A 27,956-nucleotide genomic window follows, 5' to 3' on the forward strand; every position below is an offset into this window, starting at 1 on the left:
AAGCGGTTTCCTGAGTAGAAACAACATTAATCATATTTCTTTAATTTAAAGCCAACAATTTAGCTACTTCTGATAACTCACATCAGCAAACCTATCTAATCCGCAGAACCCAAAATCAACATTTTTCATATTTTTTTGTTCCCACCTCAAGCACAAAGTCCAGAAGCGGTTTCCCAAGCAGAAACAAAATGAATCGTATTTCTTTAAAGCCAACAATGTAGCCACTTCTGATAGCTCACATCAGCTTTTGCAACCAGTAATTCCATAATTGTGGGAATTAAAAAGAACTCCATTTTTGTGCAGAGAGGATTCTTGCTGTTGTTGTGTGAAGGCGTTTCAATCGGCTCGGAGGAAGATTGAATGATTGCATTCACACAACCTGTGCGGGATAGGCTTGCCTGGTCTTCGGGTCTTCCCGTTGTGCCTTTATGTACGTCACATATCCATGACCCACACAGGCTGCCCCTGTGTTTTGTCCCACTGTTGAAAGGGCCCCAAACCGGTAAATCAGATCTTTCAGCCATTTGAGAGCTGGCGGTTAATTTATTGATTGGAAAGGGGACCACCAAGAATTCCTTCCGGGAAGTGAACCGCTTTATTCTGGCAAATACGCACACAAGCCAAACGCACACATATTCAGCTAGGCCCCATGGGATTTGAGCCTGACTCAAAAAATACTTTTTGTAAAAAAAAGAAAAAAAGATCAGGATTAAAAATAGAAGTAGTACAAAATGAAAGAAATTGGAAGGCCGGTGGGAGGGGGGGTTAAGGGAGAGGCTTGTGCTAGAGATGAAAATAGACCGGCCTCCCTAGAAGTCATACAACATGTGTATAATTCTTGACTTGGCAACTATTTGTTTAGGGACCAAAATCACCTTGAAAAAAGTTACCTACGATCGTTTTTCACATTTATGACCGCTGCGGGCTCCCCGTGGTCACGTCACGTGACCAAAATTCAGACATCTAGCAACTGAACTCATATTTACGACGGCTGCCGTGTTCCGCGTTCGCGTGATCCCCTTTTGCAAACCACCTGACAAAGCCAAGTCGGTGAGGAAGGCCAAATTCACTTTACAACCGTGTTACTAACTTAACCACGGCAGTGATTCGCTTAACAACGGTGGCGAGAAAAGTCTATACAAATGGGGCGAAACGCCGTTAATATTAACTTACATAGCAACAGAAATGCTGGGTTCGAAGGGACCTTGGAGGTCTTCTAGTCCGACCCCCGTCCCCTGTTCAGGCAGGAGACCCCATCCCATTCCGGATAAATGGCTGTCCAGAGAAAGTGACGGTGGAATTTAAACGATCCGTGGCCAGATAGTCGAGACATCGAGGTTTCGTATCCCATCCTTGCCGGCAGAAGACAAGGATACTGCCTGTACACCGCCCTGAGTCCTTCGGGAGAAGGGCGGTATAAAAATCAAATCAAATAAATAAATTAAATAAATAAAATAAAATAAATACTTACTGCCCATGCATGGATTAAGTAAAAATTCACCGCTTCTGGATTGGAAAAGAAGAGATAACACAAACTCGTCTTCTTATCTCTTATTGAGGCAACCATGGTTGCATCACTTCAGGCTACAAAGCGGTTTAATGTTGGCGCAGGGACATCATTTCTGAAGAATGCCAGGCATCGGAGTCGAATTGTGCAACCGTATGGACTAGAAACTTTGGAGGGGGACGAGTCGATTTGGCCAGAGAAAACAAGGGAGGGGCGGCAAAGCTGTAGGTTGAGTCTTGGGGAGGGGTTGTCAGCCCCCCCACCCCTTCCAGATGTGGTTGACCCACGCCTTGCCCCAATTCCCCAAGAATATGCGCCCCCCCCCTCCGGTTAAGGGATGCTGGGAATTGTAGTTCAGCAACTTCGGGAGCACTAAATAGATTTAGAATTAATAGAATTCTTTATTGGCCAAGCGTGATTGGACCTACAAGGAATTAAATTCCTGGTTAAACGCGTTTAACAGAGTAACAGAATTTGGAAGGGACCTTTGGAGGTCTTCTAGTCCAACCCCTTGCTCCAGGCAGGGAAGCCAATACCCCATTTCTGACCAACTGTCCATCCTTCCTTTACCCGGGAATCGGGACCCCGACTCAAATCCCTCTCCTCGAAAACAAAGCGCCGCTGCAAAGGCTCTCCTGCGGCTTACTCCGGAATAAGGGCTTTCTCCGGAGTAAGGGCTTATTCCGGAGTAGAGGCTTTCCTCCAGGGACGGAGTCAAGATCGACTCCGATATTGGCTCTTTGCGCCTTTAAAGCCTCTCCCGATTCTTCCCTTTGAGTTTCTCTTCTTCTTCTTTTTCCCTCTCTCTCTCTCTCTCATTTTTTTCTTTTTTTCTTTTTTCCCTGCCCCCGGGGGAGGCGTCGCCGCCTCCCCTCGGAGGAGCGCTGACATCAGCCTTAAAAGCCAGCGCCGGGCGTGGGAGGCGAGAGTAAGGCGCGGCTTTGGCTTAATCCGGCGGCGCTCCCAGCCACTCTCCGCGGAGGAAGGTAAGTCGGGTTGGGTGGGGGGGACCGACAGGGGAGAAAAGGGGACCCCCCCAGGTGATCTGGGAGTGGGGGGGGGCCGGGGGGCCCTTCTGGAAAACGCCCAAGCCTGTGGGTTTGCTTCTCTCTTTACGCGGAGCGGTGGGGAAGATATTCCTTTTCGCACGTGGCTTTGCAAAAGCTCTGGGCTGGCCGCGTGGATGATCTCCAGGGTTCCCACGCCCTTCTCCGCCTCGCTCGATGTTCCCGTTCTTTCTTCTCTTCCCCCACCCTTTCTCCTTTCTTTTTCTCTCTCTTTCCTCCCTCCCTTCTTTCTTTTCTTCCTTCCTTCTTTTTCTTTTTTTCTCTTTCTTTCGTCCCTCCTTCCCTTCCTTCTTTCTTTCTTTCCTTTCTTTCTCTCTCTTCCTTCCTCCCTCCCTCCCTTCTTCTTTCTTTCTTTCTGTCTTTCTTTCTTTCTCTTTCTTTCCCTCCTTCCTTCCTTCTTTCCTTCCTTCCTCCCTCCCTTCTTCTTTCCTTCTTTCTTTCTTTCCTTCCTTCCTTCTTTCCTCCCTTCCTCCTTTCTTTCTTTCTTTTTCTTTCTTTCCCTTCCTCTCCCATTTCTGTTGGCTTTTGGAGCCTGGCCTTCTCTGTTGGGACTGCAACTCCCATGTTGCTGCTAAAGGGATGATGAGAACTGTAATCCTGGAGCGTTGGGAGAGTCTTCTCTTGACCCCTTTTGCCATGATCTTTCTTGTGTCCCGAGAGAAAAGCTGTTTTGAACGCGTGTGGGCTGCGATTCTCCTGACAGCCACTAGGTGGCTGCGTAAAGATATGGTTTTGGCGCCATCTGGGGGCTGTCGGGATGTTAGCAGGCTTTCTTTGGTTCTAAGGGCCACAGTTGATTTTGCTGCCGTTTGACACCCACACCCACAAACTGCCTTTGCACTGCACCCCACTGTTATGGCTGATTTAACATCTGGCGCCACCCCCAAGCCAATGTTGGGTTTGTGCAGTTAAAAGGGTTGCCAAACAAGCTACGATTGAGTGAAAACCCAGCTTTTTTTCTTCTGAAACTGCTATCCGGCTCTTCGATGTTGGTCAGCCAGCTGTCTTTTCAAGAGTCAGATAATTTTATATGTGCCCCCTTGCCTTTGGGGGCCGGCGGGGGTGGGGGGGAGGTAGGATCTCTGAGCTCCCTGCCCAGATGTGCATTACTCCCAGCCTTCTTTGCCCTGGCTCTGGACTTGTGGTTTGTGAACATCTGTACAGCCCCAACCCTCCTTCACCGCCAGTCAGCCTGAATTGGTTAGCAGGCCCCTTCGAAGGCCCTCAAGAGTATAATTAAATAGGAATAATGCTTCTAATTTATCCACCATCCCTATCCCCTCTCTCTTATTTTCTGGTCAGTTGGCCTTAGAGAACCTGACGTAAGAAGATTGTAGAACAGGGGTGTCCAAACTCCTTGGAAGACCTGTGGACTTCAACTCCCAGAATTCCCAGAGCCAGCCAAGCCAAAGCCAGCTGGGGAATTCTGGGAGTTGAAGTCTACATGTCTTAAAAGTTGGACACTATTGCTGTAGCTAAATTTCCCATAATGCCCTTTGCTGATGTAGCATTGCTCCCAGGGCATTGTGGGAATTTAAGCTTGCTTTCAGAAGTGGGAGCTTCATCCCTGGAGGCTTTCAAGAAGTGGACTGCCATGTCTAAACTTCGCCCCTTGAAAAGTGGTTGGACTTCAACTCCCAGAATTCCCCAGCCAGCAACTTGTTCATGTTTATAGCTCATGCTGGCTGGGGAATTCTGGGAGTTGAAGTCCAACCGCTCTTCGAGGGGCCCAGTTTGGACACCCCTGGTGTAGGGTCTCCTACTCTGGCATCCTAGGGGGTTGGACTAGATGACCTCCAAAGTCCCTTCCGTTAGTTTGCAAAATCGTTTTGCAAAGCTACAGAGACGGAAACGGGGGTGGGGGGCGGGGATTTAGCAATCTGAGGCTAGGAACAGCTCCACAAATCAGGAAACAAGACCCCCCCCCCCAAAAAAAAACCCTCAGAGAACACGGTTTTGCCTGGTGCTTGAGAAGGGTGAGAAAACGGAGTAATTCTGGTTATTTATGGCCCCCAAAACCGGCCCAGTGTAGGCTGCCAAGCCGGACCCTTCTGGAAAGTTAAGACAATTTGGAAACTTTCCCAGGGTAATTTTTCTCTCCTCTGGTTCTTGTATTCTGGCTCTTTCCACCGAGACTCTCTCGTCCTCGGCTGATCTCTGGCAAGACTCTGGAATTCAAGGATGACAAAACCTGCTTAAACTTGCTGGGGGGCGGGTTGTATGTGGAGGAAGGGCTGGGGGGTCGCTGACCCAACCGATTCCCATCCTGGCTTGTCTCTGCAGCTCCTCGGGAAATTAAGGTGGTTGAAAGAAAGAGGGAGGCGTCACTGGGGGCAACTCCCTGCTAGCTGGCTGGCTGTGGGTCGGCTTACGCTTGGGGGGAGGGTGCGGTCTGCCCCGCAGGGTCGTCGTAACCGTTGCAAGCTGAGAAGCTGAGAGACGTGTAATCTGTTGCATTGTTCTTTTTTTTTTAATTTTTATTTTCCCCCAATAATTAATTTTAGTCAGAAAAGGCAAGCTGCAAGCAAAAAGGAAATTTTGCAAAAAAAAAAAAAAGGAACAGGACATTTCAAAAGCGCATTATAAAAGACGAGACACAAAAACACATATACATATTTTGTCATCGTCCCCCCCCCCCAGTTGAAGACTGATAAATAAATAGCAGGAATAATAGTTTCCCCCTCCCCCACCTTCGTTGCCTACTTTTTATAAACTTCTAACCAATTGAACCTGTCCTCTATCCACTACATATGAGAAAAGAGAGTTAACGGGTAAACAGCACAGTTTAAATTTTATTACCCATTTTGTTCTTTGGATAGGGGTTTGCTAATGGCAAACATGCTATGTACCAAGCTGCAAATTCTCCACTTTTGCGTCCAGTTTCTCTGAACGGCTGTTTTTGAAGGGAGCTGGCCCTTTTTGAGCTGTCCAAAATTACCATCTTGTGGCAGGGAGTTCCATAGCTGGAGCGGCAACCCAGTAGTAGGAAGAAAATCCTTGCATCTGCCACCTTGGCTTTTAATATGACGGGCAGAGAAAGTTTTTATGCTTTTTTTTTTCTATCCCTGGGCGAATTCACTTAACTGTATGAACTGTAGGCCAAAAAAAACCCCCAAAAAACAAGTTCATAAAACCAGGCAGGCGTCACTTAGCACCCACTTTGCTTAGCCATCGAAATCAGGGTCCCAATTGCAGTCATAAGTCGAGGGGTGCCTGTGTATCCTTAAGCCTGAAGCATTTAAGACGGTTGTGGAGCATCTTATATGGCTCTAAAACAGGGATCTCCAAACTTGGCAACTTTAAGCCTGGAGGACTTCAATTCCCGGAATTCCGGCTGGGGGATTCTGGGAGTTGAAGTCCTCCAGGCTTAAAAGTTGCCAAGGTTGGAGATCCCTGCTCTAAAACAAAATTCTTAACTAATTTAGGCTGAATTTCCTTTCTATCCCTAAACACAGCAGGAAGATGGGAGGTTCTAGCAATTTGGGTTAATTTTTCCCGCCTATAAATTTTTCCTGTCTAGAAATGGAATTGACCATAATCGGCAGGGGGGAAAAATTTTCAGCTTTCATTTTCAGGAAACGAAGAGAGAGGGGGGAGAGCAAATTCAGCAGTCTGTAGGTACTCCTCGGCTTGAGACCACAATTGAGCCCCAAATTTCTGGTGTTAAGCGAGACGGAGTTGGAAGGGACCTTGTAGGTCATCTAGTCCAACCCACCCACTCCCCACTTTTGGCACATGGGCTTGGTAGGAACATTTTTTGCTCTCCCTAGGCTCCAGAGCCATTCTAGGGGCCTGGGGAGGGCAAAAACAGCCTCTTCCCACACCCGGAGGCCCTCTGGAGGCCGGAAACAGCCTGTTTCCCTACTTCCAGTGAGCCCAGAAGACCCGAAAATCAGCTGGCCAGCGTGTGCATGCGTGCCAGAGCTGAGCTCGCGTGCCCGCTGATATGGCTCCAGATCCTGGGGACGCTGCCATAGTTCTGCAAACTGCGAAAAACGGCCATCGGTCCCCGTTTTTTTTCAGCGCCGTTGTAACATTGGAACGGTCACTGAACGAACTCTCGCGGGCCTTTGCTGTATCCGAAACTGTGCCGAAAATGGCATTTACTTAATCTCTTGGAGGCCCTGTCATTTTTTTATTTTTTAATTTTTTTCGGTGCCAAAAAAAACAAAAAAAAGGAATTTCTTCTTGACTTACAGCTCGAGAGCTAAACGCTAAAACTTTCGACCTCGAAAGAGCAACAACAAAAAAAACACCACGCACACACAACGAAACCACCACTTTTTTTGCTGACGTACAATTCCCCGGGATCGGAGTCCTTCCAAGGAGGCTCTGATAAAGTCCGAAGTTAATTTAAATAAATATCTCCCTGACTGCCTGTTGTGCAAGCTTTCAAAAATAATATAAAACGAAATGAAGGAATTTCCCCTCCTCCTCCTCCTTCCCCTTTGCAGGGTTTGGAAGAAAACGGCTTGGGTTTGTGGAGGGGGGATTCGGCCGCTTGCATTTTTCACGCAGTCAAACCGTGGTTTGTTTCATCGTGGCTTACTGAACAAACCCGCATGGGTTGGGTCGTGCTAGGCCCGGCAGGCTACCCCTCCCTTTTTTATAATTACAGCCGGGTTGTGTAAGCCATGCAGAGTTGGACCTTTTGTTAAAAAGCCACACACACCCATATTGATCAGGAGCAGGGCAGGGCGATCTTTGATTTACCGCAACAGTTGGGAGCGGAATTCCCCCCTGCTAAGCAAGGCAGTTGTTAAGTGAGTCACGCCTTGTTTTACGACATCAGGCGGTTGTTCAATGAGAATCAGGTGGTCATTAAACAAATCCGGTTTTCCCCCACCCACACACACACACATCGACTTTGCTTGTCGGAAGCTGGCTGGGAAGATGACAAATGGTGGTTAATAGATGAAGAGAGTTGGAAGGGACCTCGTAGCAGGGGTGAAATCCAGCAGGTTCAGACAGGTTCTGGCGAACCGGTAGCGGAAATTTTGAGTCGTTCGGAGAACCGGCAAATGCTACCTCTGGCTGGCCCCAGAGTGGGGAGGGAATGGGGATTTTGCAGAATCCTTCCCCCAGGAGTGGGGAGGGAATGGAGATTTTGCAGAATCCTTCTCCCAGGAGTGGGGTGGGAATTTATTTATTTATTTATTTATTTGTTCAAATTTATATACCGCCCTATCTCCCTAGGGACTCAGGGCGGTTCACAGGCAATTAAAAAACAGACATATACATACAATTTAAAATCAAACATAAAAAACTTATTCAATAGCCAGATTGATAAAAACAATATAAATACTAAAAACCCCATAAAACCAATAAATTTAAAAACTAACCCAGCCCCGCGCAAATAAATAGGTGTGTTTTGAGCTCGCGACGAAAGGTTCGGAGGTCCGGAAGTTGACGAAGTCCTGGAGGGAGTTCGTTCCAGAGGGTGGGAGCCCCCACAGAGAAGGCCCTTCCCCTGGGTGTCGCCAGACGGCACTGCCTAGCCGACGGCACCCTGAGGAGTCCCTCTCTGTGAGAGCGGACGGGTCGGTGAGAGGTGAGAGGCACTTCCCCTGGAGTGCGGTGGGAATGGAGATTTTGCAGTATCCTTCCCCCAGGAGTGGGGAGGGAATGAAGATTTTGCAGTATCCTTCCCCCAGGAGTAGGGAGGGAATGGAGATTTTGCAGAATCCTTCTCCCAGGAGTGGGGAGGGAATGGAGATTTTGCAGTATCCTTCCCCCAGGAGTGGGGATGGAATGGGGATTTTGCAATATCCTTCCCCTGCCATGCCCACCAAGCCACGCCCACAGAACCGGTAGTAAAAAAAAAAATGGATTTCACCACTGCCTTGTAGGTCATCTAATCCAACCCCAACCCCCGCCCAAGCAGCAAACCCTCTGACAGAGGAGACCCCAGGATGCTGTAACCATGCTGCCAATTTTCATCGCATTCCCGTTGGGATTCTGGACCGGTCGTAAGTGTGAGGACCAGTTGCAAGCCGCTTTGTGCAGTAACTCCGAACGGTCCGGTAAATGAATGGCTGCAAGGCGAGGTCTTTATTCAGTGCGGGGAGCGGATGGCAGTCCAATCGTCGCTGAACTGCACCCGGCCCTTGGGGGGATAACATTGATGGACAAGAGTTGGAAGGGACCTTGTAGGTCATCTAGTCCAACCCCCCACCCCCACCGTGCCCAAGCAGCAGACCCGACACCATATCTGACGGATGGCAGTCCAGTTCTCTTCTTGAAAGTCTCTGGGGATGAAGCTCCCACCGCTTCCGAAGGCAAGTTTGGATTCCCATAATGCCCTTGGGAGCAAGGCTACATCAGCAAAGGGCCTGATGGGAAATTTAACACGATAGGTGACCCTCAAGGTTTATTGCCAAGAGACCAGGATCGGTAGAAATATTTTTTGCAGGATTCGTGGTGCTACAGCTACCGTTTGTGGATTCCGTACAGGTAGGCCTCGACTTAACGGCCGTTCATTTAGCGACCGTTCGGAGTCACGACGGCAACTTGAGAAAAGTGGCTTATGACTGTTTTTTTCACACTTAACGACCGTGGCAGCATCCCTGCGGTCACGTGATCGACATTCAAGACGCTTGGCGACTGACGGGTTGCAGCGTCCGCAGAGCCATGCAGTCCCTTTTTTGCGAGCTTCTGACCAGCAAAATCAATGGGGGAAAAGACACGATTCACTTAACCACCGGGTCGCTAACTGAACAACCGCGATGACTCACTTAACAGCGGTGGCAAGAAAGGCCGTGAAACGGGGCAAAATGCATTGAACAGCTGTCTCGCTCAACAACGGAATTGCAGGCTCAAATTGTGGTCATTAGCCCAGGATGACCGGCTTTCTGTGTCTTCCTTTCTGTGTCAGAAAGCTATAAATGGGGCGTCTGGTGGCTCAACAGACAAAGACAGGTAAAAGATAACAGGTAAAACAGACAAAGACAGTCTGTTATTAACACAGCTGCCTACAATTACTGCAGGTTCAAGTCCCACCAGGCCCAAGGTTGACTCAGCCTTCCATCCTTTATAAGGTAGGTAAAATGAGGACCCAGATTGTTGGGGGCAATAAGTTGACTTTGTATATAATATACAAATGGATGAAGACTATTGCTTGACATAGTGTAAGCCGCCCTGAGTCTTCGGAGAAGGGCGGGATATAAATGCAAATAAATAAATAAATAAATGTGTCGCGTTTGCAAAAAGCATCTCTAGTTTGAAAAGCTTTCTCTTCCCCTTGTGACGGTTGCAGAAATCCTGAACTGATTTTTTTGTTGCTGCTGTTTGACGCACAAGAGGTATGTGACGCCACCTTTTGTTTGCCTTCTGCATTTTTGCATCGTTTGCGGTTAGAAGGTAGGGTGGTGGCGGCTGAACGCACATTTCAAAGGTAAACAAGGATCACTTTTTTTTTAAATTTGCATTTATATCCCGCCCTTCTCCGAAGACTCAGGGCGGCTTACACTATGTCAAGCAATAGTCTTCATCCATTTGTATATTTATATACAAAGTCAACTTATTGCCCCCCCAACAATCTGGGTCCTCATTTTACCTACCTTATAAAGGATGGAAGGCTGAGTCAACCTCACTTTGTTGTTTGTTTTTTTCCTTCCTAAGCATATAATAAATTGGTCGCTCTCTACCTGAACTGTACAACTAGAAAAGTACAGGTAGAATTACAACCCTCCGTTTAGTGACTCTTCGAAGTTACAACGGCACTGAAAAAAACTGGGACTTTTGTTTGTCACACTTAACGACCGTTGCAGCAACCCCAGGGCCACACGGTCAAAATTTCATTTAGAATAACAGAGTTGGAAGGGACCTTGGAGGTCTTCTAGTCCAACCCCCTGCTTAGGCAGGAAACCCTACACCACGTCAGACAAATGGTTCTCCAATCTCTTCTTAAAAACTTCCAGTGTTGGAGCATTCACAACTTCTGTTGGGAAGTTGTTCCACTGGTTAATTGTTCTAACTGTCAGGAAATTTCTCCTTAGTTCTAAGTTGCTTCTCTCCTTGATTAGTTTCCACCCATTGCTTCTTGTCCTGCCTTCAAGTGCTTTGGAGAATAGCTTGACTCCCTCTTCTTTCGGGCAGCCCCTGAGAGATTGGAAGACTGCTATCATGTCTCCCCTAGTCCTTCTTTTCATTAAACGAGACACACCCAATTCCAGCAACCGTTCTTCATATATTTTAGCCTCCAATCCCCTAATCATCTTTGTTGCTCTTCTCTGCACTCTTTCTAGAGTCTCAACATCTTTTTTTAAATCGTGGCGACCAAAACTGAATGCCGTATTCCAAGTGTGACCTTACCAAGGCCTTATAAAGTGGTCTTAACCCTTCACGTGATCTTAATTCTGTCCCTCTGTTGATGCAGCCTAGAACTGTGTTGGCTTTTGAGCTGTTGAAATGTGAACACTTGGCAACTGGCGTGCGCAGGTAATCCTCACCTCAGGAACCACAATGTAGCCCACAACTTCTGTTGCTAATTGAGATGTTCGTTAAGGGAGTTTTGACCCCGTTTTACGAACTTTCTCGCCGCAGTTCTTAAGGCAGTCACTGGCACTCGATACTGAATTCTTGCCACAGTTGTTAAGTGGATCAGTTCGTAACCCGGTTGTTAAGCGAATTTGACTTTTTCAGAAGGTCGCCAAAGGGGGGGGGTCATGTGACCCCGGGATGATGCAACCGTCATAAATACGAACCGCTTGCCAAGGGCCTGAATTCCGATCACGTAATCATGGGGTTTGCTATATGTAATAGTTGTTAACTGTGGAAAAAATGCTCAAAAGTCACTTTTTTCCCCCAGCGCCAGGTGTTAAATTTTGAACGGTCATTAAGTGAACTGTGCAAATCGAGGACTGCCTTTATCTATGGAGGTTGCACTGGGGGGGGAGGGGGTGTCACTGGAGAATTCTGGGAGTTGAAGTCCACCCATCTTAGGTCGGTGAGGTTTGGAAAAATCGGCCGGATCAAGAAAAGCAAAAATAAAAGAACAGAAATTGGTTTGGGGGAAGAATTGGGGAAGGGGCGAGGTTGCTAGCTTGGTCCTTTTCTCTGTTTTCAGGCATGGAAGGGTTTATTTTACACACATACACAACACACATACACACACACACACACACAAATGTGTGCGTAATCAGCCAATCCTGAACTTCTTTTAAATCTTTTGAGCTGCAAGGCTGAGAAAACTGGGTGTGGGTTTAATCCTTCCTGCTTCCTTATCTGTGGCAAGGCGGGAATTTATACTCTGAGTTGTGTGTGTGTGTGTGTGTGTTTGTGTGTGTGTGCCAACTCAGCTCTACTGGCAGAAGGGTGGACAGGCAGGGTTTCCCATTGCATCAAGCTTACTTTGCTAGCCTGTTTTGGTTCTCCCCAAATGCCCAGGTATAGGTTTGCCTTCACACAACCTTGGGTGTTTTCATGAATGGGTAACTTAAAAAACCACACCGGCTGGCAAGCCCTTGACTTTAGGAATAATAATAATAATAATAAGATTTTAATTTGTATACCGCCCTTCTCCCGAAGGACTCAGGGCGGTGAACAGGCAGGTAAAATACAAATATACACAATAATTAAAACAACCCTTAAAAAACTGATTAAATTAGCCCAAATATTAAAATAACTTACACCCCTATAAAATTATAAAAATTTAAAAGACCCATCGAATTCAATTAAAATCTAAAGATAAAAAATCAAGCTAGTCCAGCCATACGAAATAAATTGGTTTTAAGTTCGCGGCGAAAGGTCCTAAGGTCAGGTAGTAGTTGAAGTCCGAGGGGAAGTTCGTTCCACAGGGTCGGAGCCCCCACAGAGAAGGCCCTCCCCCTGGGGGCCGCCAGTCGACACTGTTTGGCTGACGGCACCCTGAGGAGTCCCTCTCTGTGGGAACGCACCGGACGATGGGAGATAGAGGCCGGCAGTAGACGGTCCCGTAGGAACCGTGGCTGAGCCCAAAATTCCCATGGCTTAAGCCGGACAAGTTGTTAAGTGAGCTTTTTGCCCCCTCCGTTGTACCACCTTCCTTGCCACAGTTGCTAAGGGGAACCGTCGAAATGCTTTTAAATGAATCACGCGGCCGTTAAGTGAGCCTTGACTTCCCCACTGATTTCGCTTGTTGGAAAAGTCGCAAAAAGACCCCGACGTACTGCAGCGGTCATAAATACAGGCCAGCTGCCAAGCCTCTGAATGTGGCCGTGGGGGAGGCTGCAGTGGTCGTAAGTATGAAAAACGGTCGTTTCAAATTTTTTATCGGGGCGGCTGTAACTTCGGAAAGGTCACTAAACAAATGGTTGTATGCCAAGGATTACCTGTAGTTTTCTTCCTGTAGACCCAGCAGAGCCAAAGTAGAGATGGAAACGATACGGGTAGTCCTCAACTTATGAGCGTTCATGTAGCAACCATTCAGAGTTACAACCGCACTTAAAAGAAGGGAATTACGACAAGGTCCTCACATTTCTGACCATCGCAAGATCCCAGTTTTGGAGGGGGGGTTGCATCCCACAATTTTGCATTTGATTTTTTTTTCTTCCCTTTGTTTGCCAAATCCGAAATCTTACAGACACACCCCAAATTGCGGTATCCTAAAGTCCCTCGAACACCAGAACCGAAAATCCTAATTAGGTCAAATAACTGCGGTCGGATTTCAAATAAGGCTGCTTCTTCTAAGTTAGGTTTCGCTGAAGCTCTTCGGCGGTGGAACCTCCCAGCTTAGGCACAGTCTACCTCCAATTACCGGAGGCCCGGAGGGGCAAACTGATAAAAAATATTATTTGCAACTGTGTCCTTGCTGTGAACTCTGCCTCCCCACCCCCCCAATGCATTTCTCTGGCTAGCGAAACGGAAATCGGTGGCTGGATTTGGACCGTTGTGTTTTGTGTTTTTTTTTGCATCCCGAGAAGCCTGCAAAAAAATAAATAAAAATTCCGTTGCTACAACAAAGCTTTGTATATTTAAGAAAAGAAAAAGGGAAAAAAAACAAAACTCAGGAAGTTTCTCTCCAACTGTTGCGGCTTCTGACTTACACATCTCGCTGCTCCACTCCTTCCTGTCCCTGCTAAATGAGAACGTGCCCTTGCTGCGGTTTTGGGGTGTTAACCAACATCAGCTCCTTTCTCCCCACCCCCCAATGCCACATTTTGAACCTTCTGAGGTCACTTTGCTAATAGCTACTCAAACCTCAAGTGCCATTCTGCACTTGGCATGTTCTCTTCAATTAACTGACCAGCCACGCCTTAAAATGAGAACCTGAAATCTTTCTGCAAATTCAAACTTCCTTGCTTCCTTGCTGAATTTAACTCCGTTTGCTAAAGCCCTGAATCCTGGTTGCAGCTGGTTTGTTTTTTTGTTTGTTTGTGGGGAAAGCCCGCTGGGATGGGGATTAACTAACCCTGATTGATTAAACACCTTCATTCTCTACAACCAAGGATGTGGAGTCCTCAATTTACAACAGTTGGTTGAGTGACCAGTCAAAGTTACAAGAAATAGGACTTAACGACTGTTTTTCAGTTCAAACTTTGCAGCATCTCCAGGATAATGGGATCAAAATTCAGACGCTCTTGAGGCAGCCCCTCAAATATTGGAAAGCTTCTATCATGTTTCCCCTGGTCCTTCTCTTCACTAGACTAACCAGGGCCGGTTCCTGCAACTGTTCATCGTATGTTTTAGTCTCCAGGTCTTCGATCATCTTAGATAGATCTGAATCTAATTAACAGAGTTGGAAGGGACATTGTAGGTTATCTAGTCCAACCCACCCACCCCGCCCCGACCCTACATCATTTCTGACCGATGGCAGTCCAGTCTCTTCTTGTAAGCTTCCAGGGATGAAGGTCCCACAACCTTTGAAGGCAACTTCTGTTCCATCGGTTGATGGTTCTCACTGTCAGGAAATTCCTCCTTATTTCCAGGTTGAATCTCTCCTTGTTCAGTTTCCATCCATTTTATACCTTGTCTGGCTTTGCAGGAAACCCTACACCACTTCAGACAAATGGTTATCCAACATCTTCTTAAAAACTTGCAGTGTTGGGGCACTCACAACTTCTGGTGGCAAGGTGTTCCACGGATTGATTGTTCTAGCTGTCAGGAAATTTCTCCTTAGTTCTAAGTTGCTTCTCTCTTTGATTAGTTTCCATCTGTTGCTTCTTGTCCTGCCTTCAGGTGCTTTGGAGAATAGCTTGACTCCCTCTTCTTTGGGGCAGCCCCTGAGATATTGGAACACTGCTATCACATCTCCCCTAGACCTCAGACATACCCAATTCCTGCAACCGTTCTTCATATGTTTTAGTCTCCAGTCCCCTCATCATCCTGGTTGCTCGTCTCTGCACTCTTTCTAGAGTCTCAACATCTTTTTTATAGTGTGGTGACCAAAACTGGGTGCAGTACTCTAGGTGTGATCTTACTAAGGCTTTATAGAGTGGTACTAAGTGCTAAGTATTATTGCTGTGGCTTAGCAATGGACATTCAAGTTCCAACTGTGATCCTAATTCAAGGACTACCTATATTGTCGTCGTCAAAAATGCAGAGATCTTAACAAGCGGGATGGCACATTTCAAGACGCTTCCCCGGCTTCTGTGCCTCCTTGGTTTTGAAAAAGACTAGTAAATGTTTGCAGAGATTTCCCCCCCCCCTCAAAAAAACACACCCACACCCACCAAAAAGGGCTGTTTTCCACGCAGACGCCAAACAAAATGGTGGCTTAGTTCCAGGTGATTTCCAAGCATCGGGACCGATGCCAAAGCACCAACCAGAGTCTATGCAAAGTCTGTTTTGCGTAACAGGCACAATGCGGTTAAGTTCTTCTGCTGAACTTTTTTTTTTTTGTTCAGATTTATGCAAAATCAAAAGGTTTTCTCCAGAAAAGCTGTGGTCTGGGTTGCACCCTGCTGAAGCCCCTAAAATCTGGGTTGGCTTGTTGTTGTTTTTTTTTAAAAAAAAACAGGCCATGGTCCAATTCGAAACCAAAGCAGAGCCCCACTGTGGATTAACACAGTGGACAGTCTAAGACAGGTATACTGCGCCTGTAGGTGGAGGCCTGGGTTACGTTTGTCAACGGTCGGTGGCGGAGGGGGGGTGGCGGCAGATTGCTTTTCAACAACAGCAGCTACCAGTTGTGATCTCTCACCTCCCAGGCTATATACACACATACACACACACATACATCCTGTTTTGCACACTGCTCCACTTCTGGTTGGTTCGTTCCCTCCCCTCTCCGTTCTCCACTTTGCTCATAATTCTTAGTTTCCTGTTCATATCTTAAGTTCTGCTTCTGAGCATATTTTTCTTCTTCTTCTTCTTTTGTAATGTTGTTGTCGTTGTTGTTGTTTTACTCTGGGATTGAATCTCCGTTGCAGAGATGACCTCCAAGGTCCCTACTAGATGACCTCCAAGGTCCCTTCCCAACTCTGTATGAGCCAGCCACGTGCTGCAGCGGCCAAAAAAAGCCATCCCCTTCTTCTTCTTTTGCCCTCCATCATTCCCAGCATGAGGCTCTTCTCCAGGGAGTCCTTCCTTCTCATTAGGTGGCCAAAGGATTTGAGTTTCCTCTTCAGGATCTGGCCTTCTAAAGAGCAGTCAGGGTTGAGCTCCTCTAGGACTGACCGGTTGGATGGCCTTGCAGTCCAAGGGACTTGCAGGAGTCTTATTTATGCATACATATAAATATATCAATGTGTTAAATTATGTTATGTGTCAATTCCATTTCTACAAGTTTGTTACTACGTTCAAACTCCTGTATCTTCCTTATTTAATCTTCCCTTACCCTTTATACCTCTCCTCTAACCGTTCATACCATTTATCCCATACTATGTAGTACTCCGTTTCCCTCATATCTTGTATTTCTTTTGTGAGTTCATCCATCACTGCGCGCTCTAAAACTTTTCTTATCCCATTTTCCTCTGTTGGTATATTGTTATTCTTCCAATTTTGTGCGTATATTATTCTCGCTGCTGTTGTGATGTGTAGAATTAAATATTGTATTTTTATGGGGGTCATAATTCCCTGGAAGTATTCCTAACAAAGGGACGCGGCGGCTCAGTGGCTCAGATGCTGTGCTTTCGATCGAAAGGTGGGCGTTTCGAATCCCTAGTGCCGCATAATGGGGGTGAGCTCCCGTGACTTGTCCCAGCTTCTGCCAACCTAGCAGTTCGAAAGCAGGTAAAAAATGCGAGTAGAAAAATAGGGACCACCTTTGGTGGGAAGGGAACAACGTTCCGTGTGCCTTTGTCGTTGAGTTATTCCGGCCACATGACCACGGAGACATCTTCAGACAGCACTGGCTCTTCGGCTTTGAAAGGGAGACGAGCATTGCTCCCTAGAGTCAGGAACGACTAGCACATATGTGCGAGGGGAACCTTTACCTTATTCCTAACAAAAATAATCCTGGTTTCGTATCTATTCGCTCTTTGGTTATCTCTTCTAAAATATATTCTTATTCTATTCCGATACTGTTTTACTTTGGGGCATGTCCACCACATGTGGTAATATGTTCTCTGATTTTTGTTTTACATTTCCAACAAGTTGATGGAAGTACTGGGGGAACATTTTGGCCAGTCTCGCTGGCGGAAGATGCCACCTATAAAACATTTCATACTACTACAATTCTACGTTCTCATAATTCAGCTGCTGCCTAATTTGATCCCAGTTTGAAGGGGGGGACGGGAAAGCGTAGAGTTATTTTTCAGGATATTAAAATCAGCCCGGCTTTTCTTAGAGGAGGAGAGTGGTGTTTGGAACTGGGGCCTTTTTGCAAGAGCCAGAAGGGGCCTCCTCTGCTTTGGGTGAGAGAAACACACAAAGACCGTAGTGTTGTCTGAAGGAGGGACAATGGATGCCAGCGGGTGGTCTCGGTAGGCCCCTGAGGAGGGGTGGGGTGGGCTGGAAAGTTGGCATGGCTGTGGGAACCGACCTGCATATATATATATATTAAAAAAAAAATCCGACTGCATCTTGGCCAGAGGAGTTAGCGTTTCTCCATCCCTTAAATATTTCCGTTTCCCTTTATAAAATTTTTGTGTGGCGCTCTCCTGGGTTCTCCACACCCACACATGCTGCTAGTTGCTTGCTTGGAGGATTCCTTTCAAAGAAATATTCCCCCCCCCCTTTCCCCTCCCCCCCCAATTCCGGGACATGAAATCCACCCAGTTCAAAGTTTGAGAAACCTTTGCCTAAAAGGATAGTATGTCCTTTCAGATGATTAACTTGTTTGCTTGTTTGTATCCTGCCTTTATTTATTTATTTAACAAATAATGCAAGGCTGTGAACATACACCTACCCAACACACCCTCGTCCTATTTTCCCCACGACAACAACAACCCTGTGAGGTGGATTGGGCTGAGAGAGAGGGACTGGGCCCAAAGTCACCCAGCTGGCTTTCATGCCTAAGGCGGGACTAGAACTCACCATCTCCTGGTGATTGGCCCAAAGTCACCCAGCTGGCTTCTATGCCTAAGGCGGGACTAGAACTCACCATCTCCTGGTGATTGGCCCAAAGTCACCCAGCTGGCTTCCATGCCTAAGACGGGACTAGAACTCGCCGTCTCCTGGTGATTGGCCCAAAGTCACCCAGCTGGCTTCCATGCCTAAGACGGGACTAGAACTCGCCGTCTCCTGGTGATTGGCCCAAAGTCACCCAGCCAGTTTCGATGGCTAAGGCAATTAGCTGGGGGTTTTTTCTTGCCTCCCTCCCACGATCCCTCACCTGCGCCTCGATGGGGACGGCCCGGGAAAAATGTTGGAAAAATTCCCACAGGCTGATCTTCTGAACAGGGGCCGCAAAACGGTGTAGACACTCCTGCCCCACTGCAACTCCCACCGGAACTTTCTGATGGGAAATCCACTCATGGAGACATTGGGGGTGGGGGGTGGTTTGAGGTCTTTCAGACTTCCGCACCCACTCAATCAAACAGCATTAGAAAGATTTATCTGCCGCTCGTAATAATAATTTTTTTTAAAGACAATTAGCCGAAGCATCTCTGCCTTTAGCCTGCTTTCCTACCCTTGGAGAAACTGGTTCACCGTTTATCAGATTTGGAACTGGATAGGGAGGAACGTTTAAACAAAGCCACAAGGCTCATGATGTAAGAATTGGACTGCGGAAGGAGGGAGGGAGGGGCTGAGAGGAGCCATTAACGGGTATTCCCTCCAGTTACAGGAAAAAACACCTTGGATTTGCCCCAGGTAAGGCTGATGTAACCCATCTGGCCTGCCCCAAGTTTGAGACTTGGAATCCTTTTTGTCCTGTAAGGGGGTGGGTGGGACCTTGGAGGTCTTCTAGTCCAGCTCCCTGCTCAAGCAGGAGCCCCGTTACCATTTCAGGCAGGTGGCCCTCCAGTCTTTTCTTAAAAACCTCCAGTGATGGGGCGCCCACGACATGGGAAAGGCAAGCCGTTCCACTGGTTAATTGTTCTAGTTATCAGGAAATTAGAACACAGAATAATCGTTTTGGGAGGGACCTTGGAGGTCTTCTAGTCCAGCCCCCTGCTCAAACAGAAGATCCACAGGTGGCATGCGGAGCCATATCGGTGGGCACACGAGCTCAGTTGCGGCGTGCATGTGCATACCAGCCAACTGATTTTCGGGCCTTCTGGGCCCAGCAGAAGTAGGGAAACAGGCTCTTTCCTGCCTCTGGAGGGCCTGGGGGGATGGGGAAGGCCCGTTTTTTGCTCTCCTTAGGATCCAGAGCCTCTCTATGAGCCTGGGGAGGGCGAAAACGGCCTTCCCCCTTTCCCTGGAGGCCAGAAAGGGCCTGTTTGCCAACTTCTGGTGGGACCAGAAGTCAGCAAACGGGCCATTTCCGGCCTCCAGAAGTCTTCTGGGGGGGGATGGGGAAAGGCATTTTCGCCCTCCCCAGGCTCCTAGAGAGGCTCTGGAGCCTGGGGACAGCAAAAAATGGGCCTACCTGGCCCACCGGGCCATCACGTGCCAAAAGCAGGGGGAGTGGAGGGAGTCGCGCGCGGGAGGTGGGGCACATATAATTACGGGTGTGGGCATGCACACGCACAATGCCCCCACCCGCGCTCCTCCCCGCTTTTGGCACACGGTGGCGAAAAGGTTAGCCATCACTGTCCTGTACCATTTCAGACAGGTGGCCGTCCAGCCTTTTCTTAAAAACCTCCAATGATGAAGCACCCACAACTTCTGGAGGCAAGTAGTTCCCACGGCTTCATTGTTCTCACTGTTAGGAAGTTTCTCCTTAATTCCGGGTTGCTTCTCTCCTTGGTTAGTTTCCATCCACTGTTCCTTGTCTTGCCTTTTGGTGCTTTGGAGAATAAGTTGAAACACCACCACCCCCACTCTTCTTTGTGGCAGCGCCTCAAGGGCTGGAACAGTGTTATCGTGTCACTCCTAGTCCTCCTTTCCATTAAACTAGCCATAACCGATTCCCGCAACAGTTCTTTGTATGTTTTGGTCTCCGGGCCTTTCACCATCTTAGTTCAGGGGTCTCCAACCTTGGCAACTTTAAGACTTGTGGACTTCAACTCCCGGAATTCCCCAGCCAGCTTTGCTCATGGGGAATTCTGAGAGTTATTTTTTTTATTTATTTATTTACATTTATATCCCGCCCTTCTCCGAAGACTCAGGGCGGCTTACATTGTGTAAGGCAATAGTCTCATTCTATTTGTATTTTTATATACAAAGTCAACTTATTGCCCCCCCAACAATTTGGGTCCTCATTTTACCTACCTTATAAAGGATGGAAGGCTGAGTCAACCTTGGGCCTGGTGGGACTTGAACTTGCAATAATTGCAAGCAGCTGTGTTTAATAACAGGCTTCTTACAGCCTGAGCCACACCCCGGCCCTAGTTGAAGTCCACAAGTCTTAAAGTTGCCAAGGTTGGAGACCCCCGTCTTAGTTGCTTGTCCCAAAATCTCATTTTGTTTAAAAAAAAAAAAAAAAGTTGTAAAATTGGCCGAGACTCACTTGCCGACCGTCTTGCTCAGCAATGGGAAATTTGGGGCTCCGTTGTGGTCGTAAGTCAAGGACTTTACCTGTGCTCCGAACTCACATTTCTGGCCTCATGGCTGGCAAGCAGGTGGGCGCAACTCCCGCCCCCCCCCCCCCCGCCCGCTCCAGGAGGAACCGATTCAAGACTTGGCTAAGAGAAGAGAAACAGGGCCAGCTTCGTTTCTCCAGCTGGGTCCGAACGAGCTGTTTTTTGATCAGGGTCTAAAAGTGAGCCCGGAGATCCGGTTTCGAATCTCATCGGAGGGTTTGCCGCACCCTGCTGAGTAAGAAGATGGGGTGTTGCCAGGCTTGGAGAGATAGGAATCCAGGCCGAAGCGTTTTTCAACAGCTTTGGTGGAAGTGTTTCCTTTAATCCCCTTGGCTCCTGATGCCAATCTGAATGGTGTCAGAAAGATGACCCTAAGCACGTACGGAGAGCTATTCTCACCTGATTTCCAGCTACTGTACCAAGAGACACATCAAGGACTAGGTGGTTTGAGATCCAGACCTGTCAGCTTTCCTTGACCTGAGTCCCTTCATCCGCTAACCTGCAATCGGCAAAAGATCAAAAGTTACCTTGCCGAAACGTGGAAAGTTTTATTTTGCACGTTTGAGCTTCTTTGCTGCGCTTTGATTTTATATCCTTTGATTTAATAACAGGAGGGTCCAAAAATTGGCAGCTTTTAAGACTTTGTGGACTTTGACTCCCAGAATTCCCTGGCTAGCATGGATGTAAACCTGAGAGTTGAAGTCCAACCATCATAAATAATGCTGGCTGGGGGATTCTGGGAGTTGAAGTCCACCCTTCTTAAAGCATGCTGGCTGGGGAATTCTGGGAGTTGAAGGCCACCCCTCTTAAAGCAGGCTGGCTAGGGAATTCTGGGAGTTAAAATCCATCCATCATAAAGCATGCTGGCTGGGGAACTCTGGGAGTTGAAGTCCATTCCTCTTAAAGCATGCTGGCCGGGGAATTCTGGAAGTTGAAATCCACCTATCTTAAAGTACATTGGTTGGGAATTCTGGGAGTTGAAGTCTAACCATCTTAAAGCAGGTTTGCTGGGGAACTCTGGGAGTTGAAGTCCACCCATCTTAAAAGTTGTTAAGGTTGAGAAACACTGCCTTGGACCTTAACAAATTCTGGAGTATCCAGTCAATTAATCCTAAAATTGTCTGGCCTTCTTTCTCCCAGATCACATTTTTTTGGAAATCCATTCACCCACCCACCCATCCATCACCCGTCATGGCAAACCGAGGCCCTGCTTACGGACTCAGTCGGGAGGTTCAACAAAAGATCGACCGACAGTATGATCCTGAACTGGAACAGATTCTCATCCAATGGATCAAGGCCCAGTGTGGACCAGACATTGGGGAGCCTGAGCCGGGTAAAGACAATTTCCAGAAATGGCTGAAAGATGGCACGGTAAGGATTTGTGTGTGTGTGTGTTTTGTTTTTGTGTTTTTGCTCTGTCGCCTCTAATTTTTTTTCTGCCTGCTCTCGCTGTATTGGATGAAGCAAAACTGGCTGTCAAAAAATTATTTCAGAGTGTTGTTTTGGTCAAATCTACCGTGGAGTTGGCGAAAGGGCGTGGAAGATTGAAAGCAAAAATAAATAAATAAATAAAATAAAATTATATGAATGAAGCCCACCCACGTCGGGAAACTGTTAAGGGCCTGAAGGGAAGAATTTGCATTCCAAGAAAAAGTTCTAACAGCTCTTGTTAAATTAGTTATATAAAGTCAGGGGAGAGGCCTAGAAAAGACTGCAGATGTTGATGCAAATAATAATAAGTTTGAAAACTCTCTTGTGAGCTTTTTAAAATAAAGTTTTTTAAAAAAATAGTTAGGCTACTATATGGAAGGATTAGTAGAAGCCATAAAGCAGGGTAGATTTTTAGAGCCACGCTTTTTTTTATTAGGGGCTAGCAACTTATTCCTTGGCATTTAAGAGACAAAACTTGATTGATCATTTAGTAGAGAAAAGCAGAGGTTGTTTTTTTTTTTAGATCCACACTTTTCTAATAGGGATTAGCAATTTTATTTAGGCACAAAAATCACCATTTGATTGATCATTTAGCACAGAAAGGATTTTTAAATCTGCGGTTTTCTTAATAGGGACTAGCAACTTGCTCCTTGACATTTAGACACCAAAATCACCATTTGATTGATCATTTAGTAGAGAAGAGAGATTTTTAGATGTATGTTTCTGTAATAGGGACTAGCAACTTGTCCCTTGACATTTACACACAAAATCACCGTTTGACCGATCCTTTAGTAAAGATTTTTACTAAATAGTTTTTCTAATAGAGATTAGCAATTTGTTCCTTTGACGTTTACACACAAAAATCACCGTTTGACGGATCGTTTAGTAGAGAAAAGATTTTTAGACGGATGTTTTTTGTAATAGGGACTAGCAACTTGTTCCTTGATATTTAGACACACCCACACACAAAATGACCATTTGACCAATGGTTTTGTAAGAAGCTTTATGGCAGAGACCTCCAATCTGCTTTGCATCACCCCCCCAGGGTTGCATTATGCATCGTATTTTTTTGGCTCAAGGAGACCAATTCCATCTGGTTTTTGACCCTTAAACAGAGAAGTTAAGACAATCGGCAAGGGGAAACGAGGAAATTAAACGTGCGGTGCTTCCTGTTCTTTGTTAGGTACTCTGCCTGCTGATCAACAGCCTGTATCCTAAGGGCAAGGGACCAGTGGCCAAGATCCAGCCTTTCACCATGGCCTTCAAACAAATGGAGATGATCTCTCAGTTCTTACGCGCGGCCGAGAATTACGGCATCTTGGCGTCAGATATTTTCCAAACCGTGGATTTATGGGAAGGTATGTTTCGAAAAGGAAAGAGCAGAGGCCATGCAGGCACTGGCACTTCTAGCAACGAGCTGGCTGGGACTTAGAAAACCCATCGACTATTTAGACACTGTTTTGTTTTAGGGGACTGGAGGCTAAAACATATAAAGAACGGTTGTTGCAGGAACTGGGTATGCCTAGTTTAATGGAAAAAAGGACTAGGGGAGACATGATAGCGGTCTTCCGATATCTCAGGGGCTGCCCCAAAGAAGAGGGGGAGTCCAAGCTATTCTCCGAAGCACCCGAGGGCAGGACAAGAAGGAATGGGTAACAGTAACAGAGTTGGGAGGGGACCCTGGAGGTCATCTAGTTCAACCCTCTGCTCACGCAGGAGGCCTGTACTAGGGATTCGAACCGCTGAACTGCCGATCCTTTCTGATCGACAGGCTCAGTGTCTTAGCCACTTGAGCCACCTAGCATGGTGGAAACTAATCCAAGGAGAGAAGCAACTTAAGAACTAAGGAGAAATTTCCCGACAGTTAGAACCATTAATCAGTGGAACAACTTGCCTCCAGAAGGTGTGGATGCTCCAACACTGGGAGTTTTTAAGAAGAGGTTGGATAATCATTTGTCTGAAGTGGTGTAGGGTTTTCTGCCTAAGCAGGGGGGTTGGACTAGAAGACCTCCAAGGTCCCTTCCAACTCTGTTGTTGTTGTTGTTGTTGTTGTTATTATTATTATTACTTTTTCAGTGTCATTGTAACCTCGCACAGTCACTAAAGGAAGCCAGATTTACTTAACCTACTGCCTTCCTCACTTAACGGCTGCAGTAATTCCCTTAACAATTTGCGGCAAGAAAAGTCATTGAGCAACCGAGTCTTGCTTAGCAATGGCAATTTTCGGCTCAATTATGGCAGTAAAACAAGGACTATCTATATTCACCTCTGTCCACTCTTATATCCCCAGTTCTCACATTTCCAGTGAAAAGGAAAAAAAAATAGTTTGTAGCCATCCTTCAAAAATAAAACATTTTATTTCCTCCCATTGTTGCAACACAAAAACCAAACAGTATTGTAGTTTTGAAACATTCACTAAAAACCCTTTGGAAAAAAAAGTGAGTATTAAAACATTTAATGCTACAAAAATAACTTGGCAGGTAAACAACTAACAGAAAGCTGAGTAAATTATGCCAGTTTTTTAACAGGCAGCCGCATCTTCCTAAATGTCAAGAAAAATGGGATTTGCAAAATAAAGATACCCAACTATAGGTCAAAAGAGACTTTTGCATGATTTCTCAACTATGACTGCTTTCCAATGTATGGACCCAGAATTCCCCAGGCAACCTGCTTTAAGATGGGTGGACTTCAACTCCCAGAATTCCCTAGCCAGCCTGCTTTAAGAAAGGTGGACTTCAACTCCCAGAATCCCTCAGCCAGCATAATTTAAGCGGGGTGGACTTCAACTCCCAGAATTCCCTAGTCACTGTCATAGAATAGAACCATGCAATTCCTAGAGATGTGCACTTTTAACAGTAGAAATCACCCATCAGTTTGAAATAGCTGCTCAAAATGTCATAAAGGAAGATTTACCAATGTAAATTCAACCTCTCTTTATCTGAGAGCCATTTTTGTGTGTGTTCGGGATAACTTAAAAAACAACAACACCAAACTCCTTCTCCCCCCCCCCCTCCCAATTTCCGGTTTCTGATGGCTGCAGATGAGCGAGGCACCCTTTAAAAAACACCACCTATCCTTTTAAACTCAAACCCACTAAGACAGGGGTCTCCAACCTTGATCCCTTTAAGACTTGTTGCTGGCTGAGGGATTCCGGGAGTTGAAGTCCACAAGTCTTAAAGGGACCAAGATTGGAGACCCCTGCACTAAGAGAACTTCTTTTGTTAAAGTTTTCTTTAAAAAAAAAAAGCAGGAAATTTAACCTCTCATTGCCCAACTTGGGAGAGAAGATTTGGATACCATCCAGTCAGAGCTGAAGAAGCTTCTTGGATGAGAAGCGAAACGTCTTAAAAAACAAACAAACAAGATAAGTCCAGGAATAGAAGCACCTTTGGGACAATGGCCTGGAAGCGACACCAGAAGACCCTTTCCTGACCTCTTTCCCATCCTGCAGGGAAGAACATGGCCTGCGTTCAGAGGACTTTGATGAACCTGGGCGGTTTGGCAGTCTCTAAAGAAGATGGCTTCTTCGTGGGAGACCCCAACTGGTTCCCGAAGTAAGTGGGCTTGTCGATCAGGTTTTGCAATTGATTGGAAAGCCGAGCGGACGCACAAGGGTCTACCGGGGTATTTATTATGTTTATTTTATTAAGTCCTGGGCTCCAAGATCACAGCAGAGGGGGACTGCAGCCAAGGAATTAAAAGACGCTTGCTCCTTTGGAGGAAAGCTATGGCAAATCTAGACAGCATACTAAAAAGCAGAGGCATCACCCTGCCAACAAAAGTGCGTAGAGTCAAGGCTCTGGTTTTCCCAGTTGCAATGGATGGCTGTGAAAGTTGGACCATAAGGAAGGCTGAGCGCCAGAGAATGGAGGCCTTTGAACTCTGGTGCTGGAGAAGACTCCTGCGAGTCCCTTGGACTGCAAGGCAATCCAACCGGTCAGTCCTAGAGGAGATCAACCCTGACTGCTCTTTAGAAGGCCAGATCCTGAAGAGGAAACTCAAATCTGTTGGGCCCGTTTCTGGTCTCCAGAGGGCCTCCGGAGCCTGGGGAGGCTGTTTTCGCCCTCCCGGAGGCTCGAGAAAAGCCTCCGGAGCCCAAGGAAGGTAAAAACAACTCCCCCCCAGTCGTGGTGCAGGAGGCTGACTAGGCCACGCCCACCAAGCAGAGAACCCCTTGCTAAAATTTTCGAAGCCCGCCCCTGCCGTCAAGTGTGAAAAACGACCATAAGTCACTTTTTCTGGTGCCGTCGTTAAGTTCAGACGGTCCCTAAACGAACGATTGTTAAATCGAGGACCACCTGTATTGCTGTCCCTTGAGGTGTCAACCTCGCCCGGGGGGGGGGGGCGTTTCTTGCTTAAACTACCATTATAAACCAGCATTGCTTTTCAACCTTGGGAATTTCCCCGTCTTCATTCAGACTTTTTTTCTTCTCTTCTTCCTTTTGTGTTGACTAGGAAATCCCAGGAGAATCGCCGGGCTTTCTCGGACGACAAACTCCGAGAGGGACAGAACGTCATCGGGCTGCAGATGGGCACAAACCGAGGGGCTTCCCAGGCGGGCATGACGGGTTACGGGATGCCCCGTCAGATCCTTTGAGCCCACCGTCCCGGCCTTCCCCTTCGCCTCCTCCAATATCTTCCTTTGTTTCCACACACACACACACCCCCGAGAACTTTCCGAGTTTCTTTTCTCCAAGAAACAATCCTTCCGGATTAGAACTCCATTTTTCCTCCAGACTTTCGGCCATATTTTTTTTTTAAAGTATTAAAACAAAAATCCCTCTAAGGCAGATGTCTTCAAACTTGGCCGCTTTAAGACTTGTGGACTTCAACTCCCAGAATTCTCCAGCCTGGAGAATTCTGGGAGTTGAAATCCACAAGTCTTAAAGCGGCCAAGCGTGAAGACATTTACTCTTAAGGGTTTCTTTCGGTCGTATCTCCCCGTTCCTGCTTTTCCTGTCTCAGCTGAGAATTACATTTTCTCCCTGCCTCTCCATCATCTCCCGGCCCTTCCCGGCTCAAATCTTGATATACGTTCCCCACCTCTTCCATCCACTTGGGACCAATTCATGTCCAAAGACAAGAGGGTGTGTGTTTCTCCCCCCCTCCCCACCCTCGTTTGCCCTTCTTCTCCAAATATTTTGAAAAGATCCTAAACCTCCCAACCTCCCAAAATGGCCTTTTGAAGGGCAGCTACTTTGGAATCGAAACTTTTCAGGTTTCGCTCTTCTCTTCTGGACCAAAATAATCACTTTTGAAGAAAGTCTTGTATCTAAAGTTTCAGGGTTGTTGGGTTTGTTTTTTTTGTTTTGTTTTTTTTGCTTCATCATCCCCCAAAAAAGACCCACGAGATGCTATAGGATAGATGGTGAGCTTGCAACTACTGCCGTTTCTATAATTTTGGGTGCATTCTGGATGGCCCTGCACTCAACGCCCACCGCAATCGGAAAGGACAGGAAAAATCAGGGGATTTGATCCCTTTCTCCCAAAAAAAAATATCCCCCTGGGGAACGGGGTTCTTGGAAGACCCCTATCTATGCTTCCTGGGTTCAGCTTTTAGTTTGAGAAGGGGGCGACGGTGTTTAGAGAGGACACATCCATGCAGCGGAGTCTGCTCTAATCTGTTTCCCTTGCAGAAAAATCCTTAAATCAATCAAGGGGTAATGGGGGGGGGAGAGGAGAGGGAAACCAGCCTTAGGGGATACCCAAGGACCATGGTGCTGCCTTTTCTGTATTCACTCCTCCGTAGCTCCGCTCAGCCTTTTGGTCTCGGCCTTCGGGAGCTTTTGTTGAGTCCCGCAGCTTTTTTGGGGAGAATGGAGGCAAAGCCAGAAGCGATATAACTACCCTGAACTTTGAAACGGTGGGGTGGCGGCGTGTGGAAAGTATTCTGCCTCGAGGCTCTTGATAAGAAATAAAGATTGCTCAATTCTTTTGTGGACGGGCCTGCCTCCTTCTCTG

At 46.9% G+C, this 27,956-nt stretch overlaps 1 protein-coding gene and 1 long non-coding RNA gene across 2 annotated transcripts in view; one reads left to right on the forward strand and one right to left on the reverse strand.

The window, feature by feature from the left end:
- Nucleotides 1-27,956, reverse strand: part of LOC131186376 (uncharacterized) — an 81,803-nt gene that overhangs the window by 36,452 nt on the left and 17,395 nt on the right. The window contains exon 2 of the long non-coding RNA XR_009152367.1: nucleotides 20,964-21,063. This is a non-coding gene — a long non-coding RNA (uncharacterized LOC131186376). The remainder of the gene's footprint in view (nucleotides 1-20,963; nucleotides 21,064-27,956) is intronic.
- Nucleotides 2,343-27,936, forward strand: TAGLN2 (transgelin 2). Its single transcript, XM_058159863.1, has 5 exons — nucleotides 2,343-2,493; nucleotides 21,705-21,935; nucleotides 23,179-23,353; nucleotides 25,447-25,549; nucleotides 26,451-27,936. Exons 2-5 carry the CDS (start codon nucleotides 21,756-21,758, stop codon nucleotides 26,590-26,592), a joined length of 600 nt encoding a protein of 199 aa, XP_058015846.1. The 5' UTR covers nucleotides 2,343-2,493; nucleotides 21,705-21,755; the 3' UTR covers nucleotides 26,593-27,936.

Source organism: Ahaetulla prasina, chromosome 17 (assembly GCF_028640845.1).
Source record: "Ahaetulla prasina isolate Xishuangbanna chromosome 17, ASM2864084v1, whole genome shotgun sequence".
NCBI lineage: Eukaryota > Metazoa > Chordata > Lepidosauria > Squamata > Colubridae > Ahaetulla > Ahaetulla prasina.

Bases quoted from the DNA above. Each gene is read 5' to 3' on its own strand.
- TAGLN2 (XM_058159863.1), top strand. From the start codon at position 21,756: ATGGCAAACCGAGGCCCTGCTTACGGACTCAGTCGGGAGGTTCAACAA. The intron at 21,936-23,178 runs GTAAGGATTTGT...GTTCTTTGTTAG, and splicing joins AATGGCTGAAAGATGGCACG to GTACTCTGCCTGCTGATCAA. The intron at 23,354-25,446 runs GTATGTTTCGAA...CCCATCCTGCAG, and splicing joins AACCGTGGATTTATGGGAAG to GGAAGAACATGGCCTGCGTT.